General features: G+C 36.3%; 1 protein-coding gene across 1 annotated transcript; it reads left to right on the top strand.

The window, feature by feature from the left end:
- Positions 1-1,425: 1,425 nt before the first annotated feature.
- LOC133291507 (ABC transporter B family member 1) lies at positions 1,426-7,417 on the top strand. Its single transcript, XM_061489779.1, has 10 exons — positions 1,426-2,064; positions 2,188-2,242; positions 2,333-2,508; positions 2,606-2,806; positions 2,917-3,176; positions 3,257-3,573; positions 3,687-3,910; positions 4,681-5,054; positions 5,154-5,868; positions 5,954-7,417. Exons 1-10 carry the CDS (start codon positions 1,576-1,578, stop codon positions 7,229-7,231), a joined length of 4,089 nt encoding a protein of 1,362 aa, XP_061345763.1. The 5' UTR covers positions 1,426-1,575; the 3' UTR covers positions 7,232-7,417.
- The last annotated feature ends 8,008 nt before the right edge of the window (positions 7,418-15,425 follow it).

The following is a 15,425-nucleotide window of genomic DNA, read 5'->3' as shown; positions in this document are numbered from 1 at the left end:
CGAAATTCGCTACTAGTGGTAGTGAATTTGGTACACAATGTGGCCACGTGCCATGAAATCATTTGCGAATGTAATTCGCTATCAGTTGTAGCAAATTATGTCGCGTGACAGTCTGATAAAAAATACTGTTCACGTGGCATTTGGGTAAAAAATTCGGCAAAGTGCTACTGTTTGGCAAATTTTTTACCCAAATACCACGTGAATAGTACTTTTTCTCCGGACTGCCACGCAACGTAATTCGTTATGATTGGTAGTGAATTATGTTCGCCAATAATTTTATGAGACGCGGCATATTTTCAGAGAAAAAAGTTGATTGGACGAAATTCGCTACTAGTTGTAGCGAATTTGGTATGTAATGTGGTCACGTGTCACAAAATCATAAGCGAACGTAATTCACTACCAATAATAGCGAATTACGTCACGTGATGATCTGATAAAAAAAATACGATTAACGTGATATTTAGATAAAAAATATAAAAAATTTGCTAAACAATAACACTTTGATCACTCTTCCGTTCTCTCCAGGATTGCCCGACAAATTTGGTATCGTACTTGGCTTTCTTCAATTTTAGTACATAGGATTCCTAAAATGTTTCAATGTTGCTGGGAATTAACACATCTGAGTTTCGATTTGCAGCCTATGAATACGTTTTATGGTTTTCTAACCGCATTTTAAGTTTTTAACTAGACACGTATTGGCTTTATGTCATTAACCACTTTGTAAAATTAGATACAAGATAAAAGAAAACAATTTTAGTGGTGGATGTGTGGAAATGTTTTCTTTTGGAAAAAATACCGGTCTTTTATGCGACACCAAGCGGAGACAGAGAGACCAAGATGCAAAGTATTTTTATTATTATTACTATTTGTTTTGTTTTCATTATTTTAGCAAATTAACTTCAAGTTGAAGCCAAAGCTGAAGAATATAAATTGATGATCATTTATTTATTTGATTACAAAAAGGGGTTGTGTTAAAAAAATAGTTTTACTCTTTTTTGTGTTTTTTTTATTAATGAGTTTGAATCTGTTTCAGTCAAAAATTGATCTTCAAGTTTTCAAACTACAGTGTTCTTTGTCGGGTGGAAAATCAAAACTCTCTCTCTCTCTCTTTGTGTGTGTGTGTGTGTGCATGCCTCCAAATTTTCTCTGTCTAGGTTCTCACCATGTGTCACTTTCGGTGTGTTTTTTTACAGAAGAAGCAAAACTGAACATTAAACCACTAACAGTGGCTGTTCCCACTCTTGACTCTCAGAAGATAATAGGATCATGGTATTGAGGAATATGCCAACAACACACAACACCACCACCACCGCAACCAGCAACTTACACGAACAATAAGAAGAATGAACGAAGAATAAAAAGTAGAGAAATTAAGAGTGAAAGAACCCCATCCATCATACACAGATAAAGACAATAATTAGAAAAAGGATTAAGAGAGAGAGAGAGAGAGAGAGAATAGAAAAGTTAGTTAGCGTGAGAAACATGAGAGCACAAAAGACAGGTAAGAGTTAGATAATAAAGAAGAGAAAGAGGGGGTTGGGAAGTTGTGCATAAAAAGCTAAGGGAATTTTTCAAATGTCACAAGATTCTGAGGAGATAAAGACGATTGAGCAGTGGAAATGGTCTGAAATGCAAGGCCTTGAGCTCGTGTGTGATGATGATGCTAATGCTACTCCCACTTCCACTTCCACTTCCACTTCCACTTCTCACCCATATAAACCCAATCCACCAACGTTAACAGGGTACTCTGAGGCAACAAAGGCAGAGGAAGGTGCTAGTGCTACTCAACAAGGAGTTTCAAGGGTAATGGAAACCTCTGAACCCAACAAAGATGGTGTTGGTGTTGGTGTTGGAAAGAAAGGTGAGAGTGTTCCCTCTGTGGGGTTTGGGGACCTTTTTAGATTTGCTGATGGGTTGGATTACATTCTCATGGCAATTGGAACGGTTGGAGCAATAGTACACGGTTGTTCTTTGCCTATCTTTCTTCGGTTCTTCGCGGATCTTGTAAATTCTTTTGGGTCCAATGCTAATAACGTGGACAAGATGACTCAGGAAGTGGTGAAGGTAACAATTAATAACAGTATTCAGAAGTTCCATGGCTTTTTTTTTTTTTTTTTTGTGATTGAGATTTTGGAGTCGTAATGTGATGAATTATTGAGAGTTTTGAGGTAATGTTTTTTTTTGCAGTATGCGTTTTACTTCTTGGTGGTTGGTGCTGCTATATGGGCATCCTCATGGGCAGGTGAGTAGAACTAAGCTTCTGCTTTGGTTTTCAATTGAGTTCCATTTTTTAGAGTTGTGGATGATGTAAAAGAGGTTGGTGTTGTTGCAGAGATTTCGTGTTGGATGTGGAGCGGAGAGCGTCAATCAACGAAGATGAGGATCAAGTACCTGGAAGCTGCGTTGAATCAGGACATTGAGTTCTTTGATACCGAGGTTCGAACATCCGATGTTGTTTTTGCAATCAACACTGATGCTGTTATGGTTCAGGACGCCATTAGTGAGAAGGTGGAGTAGCAAATTGAGCAAGAGTTTTTTTTTTTTTTTGTTTCATTAGATTGGACTAGTTTTTTAATTGGGTTGTTGCTTGGTGCTTGATGTGCAGTTGGGGAATTTCATTCACTACATGGCCACGTTTGTTTCTGGTTTTGTTGTGGGTTTCACTGCTGTTTGGCAATTGGCTCTGGTCACTCTCGCTGTAGTTCCTATGATAGCTGTGATCGGAGCCATTCACACCACCACGTTGGCCAAACTCTCCGGCAAAAGCCAGGAAGCTCTTTCTCAAGCTGGCAACATTGTAGAACAGGTAAGAGTAAGACACCCCATGTTTCCAAAGTTTCAACTTTCTGAGTGTTAAGAGACAAAAATTTGAACTTTTGTTGTTAAATAGCATGTGGGGTTTTGTTCATATTGCAGACGGTTGTGCAAATCCGAGTAGTGCTAGCCTTCGTTGGGGAGTCTCGAGCATTGCAAGCTTACTCATCAGCTTTGAAGGTTTCTCAGAAGATTGGCTATAAAACTGGGTTTGCAAAGGGAATGGGATTGGGTGCCACTTACTTTGTTGTTTTCTGCTGTTATGCGCTTCTGCTGTGGTATGGAGGCTATCTGGTTAGGCATCATTCCACAAATGGAGGACTTGCCATTGCAACCATGTTTGCTGTTATGATCGGTGGATTGTGAGTAGTGCATTATTTTCATCTTTTAGCAAAAACATAGTGATTAAATCGTTTTAATTTTGATTTATTGATCAACACAGGGGTTTAGGCCAGTCTGCACCCAGCATGGTTGCATTTACTAAGGCCAGGGTTGCTGCTGCAAAAATTTTCCGTATAATTGATCACAAACCCGGTATAGACAGAAACAGTGAATCTGGGTTGGAACTTGATACAGTTACTGGACTTGTGGAGCTGAAAAATGTGGACTTTTCTTACCCATCCAGGCCTGAGGTTCGGATCCTCAATGATTTCTCCTTGAATGTGCCTGCTGGCAAGACCATAGCTTTGGTGGGTAGCAGTGGCTCTGGAAAGAGCACTGTTGTCTCCCTCGTTGAGAGATTCTATGACCCAACTTCAGGTAAACTTTGATGAATTTGAAAGTTACAGTTTTTATTTGAACTTGTTTGGTTTAATTTTGAGATTGAAGTTTTATGCTAGTTTTGGTTGTAACATTGCTGAACAACTGTGCAGGACAAGTTCTGCTAGATGGTCATGACATTAAAACTTTGAAGCTTAAATGGCTGAGACAGCAGATAGGATTGGTGAGCCAAGAGCCTGCTTTATTTGCTACCACAATTAGAGAAAATATACTTTTGGGTAGGCCTGATGCAGACCAGGTTGAGATTGAAGAAGCTGCCAGGGTTGCTAATGCACATTCCTTCATCATCAAACTTCCTGATGGCTATGAAACCCAGGTTAGTCAACTGTGTTTTGTGAAAATGGCTCCAGGAAATGCATGTTGTGTGATGATGATGGCACTGTTAAACCAATCACTTCATTGGATTTGAATATCTAGCATGGAACTATAGATGCATTGGATTGTTTCCACCGTGTTCTTGTCAGTCACTGTTTTAATATTTTAAAATAAAATATACATTGTTAAATAGAATAAAAAATCGATAATAAAAATAGAAATTATTTATCTCACAATTGTTACTGTTGGTAATGAACATCATACTGAAACAGCTTAATGTCTCGACTATTTATTTGGTCAACAAGCAAAACTCTTTTTCTTATTTTTTATTTTTTTAAATGTGAAATTTGTTTAGAGGTCAAAGTCAAGAAGTGCTTGCTCGTGCATTGCATCTGGAAAAGACCAAGAGGGTAACATGCTTCAGTCAACCATGTGCATGTTCATGCTTAAGACAAACAACCAAGCTGGAAATGCGCAGAATAAAACAAAAAAAAAAAAATCTTCATTGTATGGCCTCCATAAGAATAGATAATTTCTGCACGAGACTATTAATAAACTAATTATGAATTGATAGAAGGGATCATATATATCATATATGATAATTTAAGGATGATGGGGCAGAAACTGCTAATATATTCAAGACAATTTTAGTCCTAGACTAATTTAATTGAGATAAGTTTGCTCCCAATCTGGATTATTATAAGACTTTTAGAAAATGGTAATTTGTTAAAGTAATTTTTGATAAAGAAAAAAATTATTTTGTAATGGCAGGTGGGAGAAAGAGGATTGCAACTTTCTGGAGGACAAAAGCAGAGAATAGCAATTGCAAGGGCAATGCTGAAAAACCCAGCAATTCTTCTCTTAGATGAGGCAACAAGTGCATTGGACTCTGAATCAGAAAAGCTGGTGCAAGAAGCCCTTGACCGGTTCATGATTGGCAGAACAACTCTTGTAATTGCCCATCGCCTCTCCACTATTCGCAAAGCTGACCTCGTAGCTGTGCTTCAGCAAGGAAGTGTTTCTGAAATTGGAACTCATGATGAGCTCTTTTCTAAAGGGGAAAATGGAGTCTATGCCAAGCTTATAAGGATGCAGGAGATGGCACATGAAACTGCTATGAGTAATGCCAGAAAGAGTAGTGCAAGGTAACTAAAGTGATAAACTGTTTGAAGTTCATTTTCAATGTCTATGAGAGTATATTCATGTTTTTAACTGCTAGATATTCATGACACTTTCATTCGCAGGCCTTCAAGTGCAAGAAACTCTGTGAGCTCACCCATAATTGCTCGGAATTCTTCTTATGGCCGGTCACCATACTCGCGGAGGCTGTCTGATTTCTCTACATCTGATTTTAGTCTGTCCCTTGATGCATCACATCCAAATTACAGGCTTGAAAAGATAGCCTTCAAAGAGCAAGCCAGTTCCTTCTGGCGACTTGCAAAAATGAACTCTCCTGAATGGCTTTATGCTTTAATTGGCTCTATAGGTTCAGTTGTTTGTGGATCCCTTAGTGCCTTCTTTGCTTATGTTCTTAGTGCTGTCCTCAGTGTCTATTACAATCCAAACCACAGACACATGATCCGAGAAATAGACAAATATTGCTACTTGTTGATTGGGCTTTCATCAACTGCACTTCTTTTCAATACGTTGCAACACTTCTTCTGGGATATTGTTGGTGAAAATCTTACAAAACGAGTGAGGGAGAAAATGCTGACGGCAGTGCTCAAAAATGAAATGGCATGGTTTGATCAGGAGGAAAATGAGAGCGCTAGGATTGCTGCAAGGCTTTCTCTTGATGCCAACAATGTTAGATCAGCCATTGGAGATCGAATTTCAGTAATTGTGCAGAACACTGCACTTATGCTAGTTGCTTGCACTGCAGGGTTTGTGTTGCAATGGCGTCTTGCCCTTGTCCTCATAGCTGTCTTCCCTGTTGTTGTAGCAGCCACTGTTTTGCAGGTTTGCTTTTTCACATTTCTTTTTGACATGCTTTGCAATTCAATTCTGTATCTTCATTATTTGTATTGTTTTGGGTTTTGTACAGAAAATGTTCATGACTGGTTTCTCTGGTGACCTGGAAGCTGCTCATGCTAAGGCCACACAACTAGCAGGTGAAGCTATAGCCAATGTAAGGACTGTTGCAGCCTTCAATTCAGAAACAAAAATTGTTGGCCTTTTCTCCTCCAACCTTGAAACTCCACTACAAAGGTGCTTTTGGAAGGGACAAATTTCTGGAAGTGGATATGGGATAGCTCAGTTTGCACTTTATGCTTCCTATGCACTTGGTCTTTGGTATGCTTCTTGGCTTGTGAAGCATGGTATCTCTGATTTCTCTAAAACAATCCGAGTTTTTATGGTCCTCATGGTATCTGCCAATGGTGCTGCTGAAACTTTAACACTGGCTCCTGATTTCATCAAGGGAGGTCGAGCCATGAGGTCAGTCTTTGATCTCCTCGACCGTAGAACTGAAATTGAACCTGATGACCAAGATGCTACTCCTGTTCCTGATCGTCTTCGCGGTGAAGTTGAACTCAAGCATGTAGATTTCTCTTATCCCACACGCCCAGATATGCCAGTTTTTCGTGACCTTAGTCTTCGTGCCAAGGCTGGTAAAACTCTTGCACTTGTTGGACCTAGTGGTTGTGGTAAGAGCTCAGTCATTGCACTTATACAGAGATTCTATGATCCTACATCTGGTAGGGTCATGATTGATGGAAAAGATATCAGAAAATACAACCTCAAGTCCTTAAGAAGGCATATTTCTGTGGTACCTCAAGAGCCTTGCCTGTTTGCTACTACTATTTATGAAAACATTGCTTATGGACATGACTCAGCTACTGAGGCTGAGATAATTGAAGCTGCAACTCTTGCCAATGCTCACAAGTTCATATCTGCTTTGCCTGATGGATACAAAACATTTGTTGGGGAGAGAGGTGTTCAACTGTCCGGGGGACAAAAGCAAAGAATAGCAGTTGCTAGGGCCTTTGTGAGGAAGGCAGAACTCATGCTTCTTGATGAGGCCACAAGTGCACTTGATGCTGAATCTGAGAGGTCTGTTCAAGAGGCTTTAGACCGTGCCTCCTCAGGAAAAACAACTATTATTGTTGCACATAGACTTTCAACAATCAGGAATGCGAATCTCATTGCTGTTATTGATGATGGGAAAGTAGCTGAGCAAGGTTCACATTCACAGTTGTTGAAAAATCACCCTGATGGGATTTATGCACGCATGATTCAATTACAAAGGTTCACACACAACCAAGTCATTGGGATGGCCTCTGGTTCAAGTTCTTCAACAAGACCAAAAGATGATGAAAAATAAGGCTAGCCACTCAAATGAAATTACCAGCTACAGGAATATATGCCATATACCACCCATTATAATTATTGCCATTTTTTTTGTCTTGACCAATAGTATAGTTTGTGTATCTCCCTACCTTTCCCCTCCTATTCAAGAATGTATCTTCTTGTCTTTATGAATCTCACTAAGGAAATGACGAAGATGCATACAGGAACGAGATTGAAATGGATGATTAGTCTCTTATGAATTTATTGAAAGCCTCTTTTTTGCATTTTGTTAGTCACCTTTGCTCTAAAGAATCAACAACACGGCAGGAGGATATCCTTCAGATTACTAGAAAAAGAAAAAAAAAGAATCAACAACACTAATGAGTCTATATGAGCAACTCAATATCTACTGTCTACTGTACTTAGTAGTATAAACAAGTGCTAAACCTACTCCATTTGGCTGCACCACAAATGGATTTGAGTAATTATTAGAAGTGCTTTTTAAAAAAAGCACTGTCATCAAATTGAATTTATTTCCAAAGAAAATGTGTTTTCTTGAGGTAATGCAAAATATAAGTGAGTTTTATATGTACATACCTAATTTATGAGCAATTTTTTAGGTGTAATACGAGCTACGCTTAGCATAATATTCTGTTAAAAACGCAAAAAAATCAATCTGCCCGTGAATTTCGAGTTCTTAAGTTTAAAATCAAGGATAAGGCAACTATAAAATATATATATATATATATATATATATATATATATATATTTGCATAAAGATGTGTTTATCGTTGATTTAATTTAAAATACATTATAATCTTAGCTTATTAAAATTCAATGGTTAATACGCCATTACTTTTATATTTTGTCAAAAACATACAAAATCCATTTGGGGGTGAATTTAGAATATTTCATATTAAAATAAAGGATAAGGTTACTTTAAAATCGACTTATACGTTGAAAAGTGTATATATCTAATTGTTGATTCAATATAAAGCACATTAAAATATGTAATAGGATATTATGTCTACTTATTTTTATGTTTATTTTACTTATTTTTGTCCAATATTATTAGATTTTGATCTAACGGTGTTGGAAAAGAATAGATGAAATAGACATAAAAATATGCAGCACAATATCTTACCCTTTAAAATATTAACATATTAAAATTCAATAGTAAATGTATCATTACTTGTGTATTTTATAAACAAACTCACTTTTATGTTTATTTTATTTTTCTTGCTTAAATCATAACTAGGTGAAGTGTTGGGTTGGGTAGTGAAATATCCTACTAAAATCCTATCACTTTCCACAACACTGATAGAGTGGCGGTGGCCTTGAATGCAAAACTGGGACTCTGGCACTTTAGCTTCTTGACCATTTCAGAAACATCGCAATCAGATATCCAAATTCAAGATGATGCACGATCCTTTTCATGGCAACTCTAAATCTTATATGGTCCTCATCCCAATGAAATGCAGGCGCATGTGACGGAGCTTGTAGGGGACAAAAATCAAACCACATGATTGTGGCACAAACGTGCATGACTTTGAGGTTGATCACTGAAAACCGGAGAAGGATCGATATATATATATATATATATGGAATGAGTTTGTGGACATGCGTGAGAAAATGACACAAAAGGAGGAGTGTCCACGGTGCTAGCTTAAGTGCGTGTTATCCGTAATGGGGACCAAACTTTGGTTGCTTTGTTGAGAAAAAAAAAAAAGGTAAAGATATGAATAGCAACATACGGGGTTTTATTGAAAGTGGTTTATTGAAAGTGGCTCCTTTGTGGGGATGACATGCTTCACAGTACGATAAAGAGCCTCAGCTCATGTTTAATGATAGTGAGTTTGGTAAGCCTTTTGCTTAACGACAAATTTCGGGACATTAACATATGCTTCGACCCTGATATGGTTTAATAATAATTGAGATATTATATGTGCTTTCCCCCCCAACAAAATAGACATAGTGTTATCACCAAATAGAGAACCCAATGAAAGGGCATTCATTATAGAACCAGAGGCACTGGCCTCGTATACCGTACAATTGGGTGAAGTTGACGTGTTCCGAAATAAGCCTGTGTTATGATGAAAAAACTTTCGTTCAGTATTCAACTGGGTACATCGTTTTTTCCAAAAGGAAAAAAATTTCAATGTGGGGGAAATTTTTTTTTCAAAATTGATGAAATTTTTTCTAAATATGAAAAAAAGATATATCCAATTGAGTACATACGATGCACCAAAAGTTTTGTCTATTAACCTGTTTAGCTAAAATGGGCCACTCATACTTGAATCTATGCTAACTCAAGATTATATTTCATAGCCCAAGTTTGTTTGGCTGGGGCTAGTTAATCCAGATATTTGATACAAATGAAAATATATTGAGGGCTGAATTATTTAGCCTTTTGAAATTAGTATTTTTTATATTATAAGAGATAATTTTATATTCTACATATATATAAAAGTGTGTAGAGAAACATTAATCACTTAACCTTTACATCCAATTGGGAGATGTGATAAATTTAATATGGCTTAGGTTGACGTTTGTTTGACATTGGTGCTATGATTCGATAAGCACACTGGCAGCTCAAGAGTAATTACATGCAAAATTGAAAATTCATTAAATATTTTATTACTTGATGAGTACTTGTCCTCTCCTTTTTTTCTTTCTTAGGGTTGATGAAAAGTGGTCTGGCATAAATCCAACTAGTAAATTATGTGATATAATTTTAAAGCATCTCTTTTTGGGATCCAGTTAGAAAATATTTTGATAAGCATCTTGACCTTGGATACGAAAACCCACTCGTTTACAAAATTTGCTTAGCCAATACCATAAAATAAAATGATATCTGGGTAGACCAATGTGAATGTGAGCCAAATATTAGGATCAATGCAAATGCAAAGGCTAAAAAGTTGGTTAGGTTAGGCTTAAGTACAAACCTCAAAACTAAAATGTGCTTGCTTGTGGACATGGTATGTGAAACAGGCTTAATAGAGATTTTAAAAATAGCCAATAATAACAGATCAATAAAACAAACAAAAAATATTGATAAAATCCTATCTTCCATCAACACACAGCCCTCAGCTTCTTACACCCCCCCTTTTACCAAAAAACAAAGGAAAATAAATTAGAAATACATTAGCTTTGGTCGGTTATTTGGCATACATGCGCATACCCATCCCTGCAGCTAATTCAGCATCCAGGTGAGTATGTGGGGCAGGGCCCACCATTTGCTTGACACTCGACTCCTAATCAGTAATATCAAATATCAGGTATTTTGATTTATTTATTTTTCTTAAAACTGTTTTAAATAATAGTGATCAAAATAGGTGTTTTTTGTATTTTTTATTTTATTTTGAAAGTTAAAAGTCAAAATACAAAACAAAAATAACTCAGACATGTTCTATAAATTTGATTTTAAAAACAAAAAAATTATTATTATTTTAAAAAAAAATTATAAAATAGATACGAGTTTTTTTTGTTTTTTTTTTCTCAAAACCAAAAAACCTTTTCTAAAAATAGTATTCAAACATGGCCATTATATCTTCCACGTTAAACTTCTGTAAACAAAGTAGATGAAAATAAGGGTAAAACACAGATTACTCTTTTCACCAAAAAAGAAAAAAAAAAGACAGATTACTCCCATTTAATTTCATCTTTGTCACTTCTCATACACTGTTTATTCTGTAAGACATAACCCGAGGTTTGAAGCGAAATGAAAACGTTAGGGAGTTGTTACATTTAACGTCCACCCCCATGCGCTTCTAACATGAATCCCAAAATCATTGTTCCCTTCTTCACCAATCCTCCATCGTTGCAGAGAGCGATCACTTGAAGGCTTTAACTGCAACACAGGTTCTGCAGTTTGAATATGTGGGAAGGACCCATGCCAATTTAAAGTGATGAAGATGGTGGGAAGCATCAAATGGGACTTCAGAAGACAATCGATTAGGTAGAACTGAAGACAGCTGGGAGTTTTCCTGCATTGTTCGTCTGAGTATGTGGGAAGGACTCAGGCTACTTGATATTCCTTATCTTGGGGATAAAATTAATATTCAACCAAAATAGAGAAAAAGATAAATTTGAGTAAAATATTCATTTAAAATGAGAAGTAACATTACATTACCCATTAACATGTTAATGTTAAGCTCACTATACAAGATAAATTAAAAGATGAATTGTTTAGACAAACTTATTACACGGAATTTTTGTAAAACTTAAAAAAAAAAAATAGGGGTAGGTTATGTCAACTACTAATTTAATCTTCCTATTTTTATTACCATTTTTTAACCCTTGGATGATATATAAATAAGTAGTTTCTAAGTACATTGGATCCCACTCCCAGAGAGTAAAAAGAGAGGAGAGAAAAAAAAATAAAGAAAGTAATGAAAAGTACTTGGAAATCATTGATTTAGACACCATACAACAGACAAAATGATAGTAAAGGTAAAAGGATTGGATTAGTAAACAGTATAACCTAGCAGAAAAAATGTTGCATCACTCTAATAATATACTCATTTAATTAATGGAAGTACTAAAAGTAGGCTCACTTTTTATTAATTATATTAACTCGTTTAATCTAGTAAAGTATAATTAATTTTTAAAAAAATTATAAAAAATCGATGAATACATTTCGTTCATAAAAAATAGCGGTAGAGTTTACCCGAAAAAAATTAAATAGCGGTAGCAGCATATCCACTTTACTTCAGAGCCCATGAACTAAATAATATTCCAAGATGCCCTAGTAGTTAGGGATACGTCATTTACAGTCTTGATTACTATGAAACCTTATAAGCCCATATACCAACTCCCATAATAGTTGTATAAAGGTCAAAGTGCCGCTGCTGGGAGCCTGTATGAAATACATATGTACGGGGAAACCTAAAGAGAATACGAATTTAACAGAATAGAACATATCATATGGAAAGTTACAAGCCCATGACTATAGCTTTACTTCGGTAGATTATATTTTTTTAACTTTTAATTTTTATTTGGAGAGAGGGGTGAAGGTGTCTACATTCTTCAATAGGAATATGCACTCCTTTAATTAAAATAGAAAAAAATAAAACTTAATTGAAAACAAAAAAAAATGGATAAAATAAAAAGTCATTTGTATATCTTTTTTCCAAATATAATAAACCTGGGAATACTGAAGATATCTTCCTTCAACAGATTTCGAAAATGTTTTTCGCTGTTTGTACCACGCCCTAATTGGTCCCTATGCTACAACTTAAGCCATATGTACTTCCAAAAAAAAAAAATTGCTACTATATATCTTTTAAAATAAAACGATTAAAACAAACGCACTACTAAACGCAGCTTTATACATTTTCTCTTCCAATTTCAAAATGATCCTTAATGTAAAATTGCAGAGACGCGTAACCATACATATTGTTAATCTCCCATATCCATAAAAGCTAGGGAAAAAAGCTTCGCGTTTTCTGTTTATCCGCCCGGACAACATTCACGATTATTATAGTCACTGCCCAAAAAACACCCTACACATTTCTACCTTCTAATAAATCTTGCATTTGGTAGAAATAACCCTGACTCTACCACGTTTGATTAGAAATCTATTACTTTCTATTTTGTTTTCGTTTCTGTTGGCTGCTGATCAACCACGTCTTACCATAACACAGACCCATCACGATTGCATTAGGCATTTAATGAATCCAAAACGTAAACTGGACGTGCTGCGTCCATCTGACACCCTTGGACGTGCTGCTGTAACCAAAGACTAGCATTTAGTACACACACCATTCATTCAATAATTTACCTCCGTACGATAAATGCAGTCATGCTAATCTTGGTTCATTATGGTTTGTCAAAATAATTTTTTCCCCTTATTTTTGGTCCAAGGAAAGGTGGTCCACAAGAGGCTTCACAGGGAAGGAATAGGAAAGGATGATAAAGTGCATCGGACCCCCACTCTCGTTTTCCCACCTCTCATTGCATGTCCTACAGCTCTATCAATTGAGTTGTATCAAGGGGATGTCCAAAATGAAGTTTTAACGGACACATTCTAAAAGAATAAAAGGTATACTTACAACTACAGCAATTACATGCGTCCAAATACGACAATAAAGACCCAAAAATCCACAACTCAATCGAATCATGCCTCCAGATTGATATAGCTACAAGGTAAGCTCATTTTGCTCACGATACTACAGTCAGCAGCAGAATAAACATACATTTTAAGAAAATATAACCCACCCGTTACTTATAACAAACCAATACTTCACCATACATGCAAGTCATGTCTGAAAAGTGAAAGCATGGTAATGCAAGGGAGCAAGTCCTAGTAAGGTACACAAGAAAGAAAAGAAACACCAGGCATCATCGTCCAAGATGACACCACAAGGCCTGGGATGGTTAGGCACACCTATAAAAAGGTTCTATGCATGATTTGTCATCCAATCCGCAATACAGAAAATATGATCTGTCGAACATTCAATACAAAGGACTTTTGCAATTGAAGATAAACTAACCAATAAGCTTATCCATATGAAAAGAGAGAAAAAAAGAAAAGAAAAGGGAGTAAATAAAACTATGATATGCAGGACATAAAAAGACGACCACCATACTTTTCTTTCCCAGAAAATACTGGCCTGTCTGCTTGATGCAAATGACCAAGTGCGTCCAGCCATCCAGTATACAAATCTAAATTGCTAACTTCAAGGGAAAAAAAGGGATATTACTACAGTTAGAGAGTCAGATTTAATTGACAAGCCAAATCAGAACTATTGTCCCTTCCAAAGTAGGGCAATAATGATTTCCTTAACCCAAAAAACAAAAAGTTTCACTAGTCTGCCATCTAACAAGCATCACTATATATTGAACACTGCAATCTAATGCTCCCTTATAAAGCAGCTAATGTGGACCAACCAAACAAATCTGGAAAATGTTGGTTCATACTGGGAAAACATGGAAAGGCATATACGCATAGCTATATCGAGGATAAACGCATGCCTTTGATAACTGAAATTAAATCTGAATATAGGCTGAACTCTGGAACACTAGCATAAAAAAGTGCAGAGAGAATGAGAGAATCAGATAGTGTAAACCAAGTATGTGGACAGGCAGGACCAAATCAAGATATAGACATAAATTTCTGAAGCTTTCTGTTTAGTATGAGGTGTACCAAAATTATCAAGACTTAGATATACAAAATGCAAAGTAAGTTTCTTTGATTAATTAATCACTTCAAAAGCAATTCACATGCTAATGAAGTTTGTGTGAAGGGCATATATGTCAAGGCCGTCCCATAGTCCAGATAATAATTGACCCAAACACATGAAACAATAGACTTCCTATATTAATTGCTCCAGACGTACTATTACATATAGCAATTATGGATGCAACCTCATATACCCTATCCTACCGACTAAAATACTTGAGAGATCTCATTACTTATATTATCCCTGGAATGTAAAATTAACTGGGAAATTCATTTGTTTTTTCCCTTTATGATCTCTAATGGCTAAAACCAAATAAGTGAAACAGAATGAAGGCAGAAACCATGCAAATACACTCTCCCCTTTTCATTGGTTAAACATCTAACAAGAGTCACTATACAGCAAAATCAGCAAGCTAATGCTCCCAGCAAGGCATAATGCAATTAAACTGGACCAACCAACTTAACATGAAATCAACTTGCCCCACATGGGTAAAACTTCGATATACGTATAGTTTACCTTTATTGAGGATACATGCAACCCTTTGACAACTTACAGAAAGTCTGATCTGTGGCCGCATTGTGGTACAGTAAACAGGTAAAACAGTGAAAGGGCATGACTAAATCAAGATACAGACATAACAAAATTGACTGAGCTCATAGTTTTGTTCTAGATGTAACGAACTAATCAAGACTGATACAAATAAAGGAAAAGAGATTTATGATTAATTATCCATATTAAGAGATCATGTTCCAGATAGCTTATACTAGGCATAAGAGTGGGTATTAAGACATCCCACAACTGTGAAATATATGGGCAATGTACCCTTTACAATGATTGAGTAATCCCCCCCCAGCAAGCTAAACTTTGGAGTTGAGTTAAGCCCAATTATTCTAACATGGTACCAAAGCTTATCCTGATAAATTGTCCTGGGCCACCCGCAAATGTCCAAGCCTCTTGTAATTTTCATGCTCCAGATAACTTGTCCTGGGCATGAGAGGGGGTATTAAAAGATCCCACATCTGCTAAATATATGGGCAATTTATA

This window comes from Gastrolobium bilobum, unplaced genomic scaffold, assembly GCF_033153095.1.
Source record: "Gastrolobium bilobum isolate Gb01-03AN ecotype WA unplaced genomic scaffold, APGP_CSIRO_Gbil_v1 utg3161, whole genome shotgun sequence".
NCBI classification, from domain to species: domain Eukaryota; kingdom Viridiplantae; phylum Streptophyta; class Magnoliopsida; order Fabales; family Fabaceae; genus Gastrolobium; species Gastrolobium bilobum.
The sequence above is the reverse complement of the archived record's forward strand: the minus strand, read 5'-3'. Positions and strand labels throughout refer to the sequence as shown.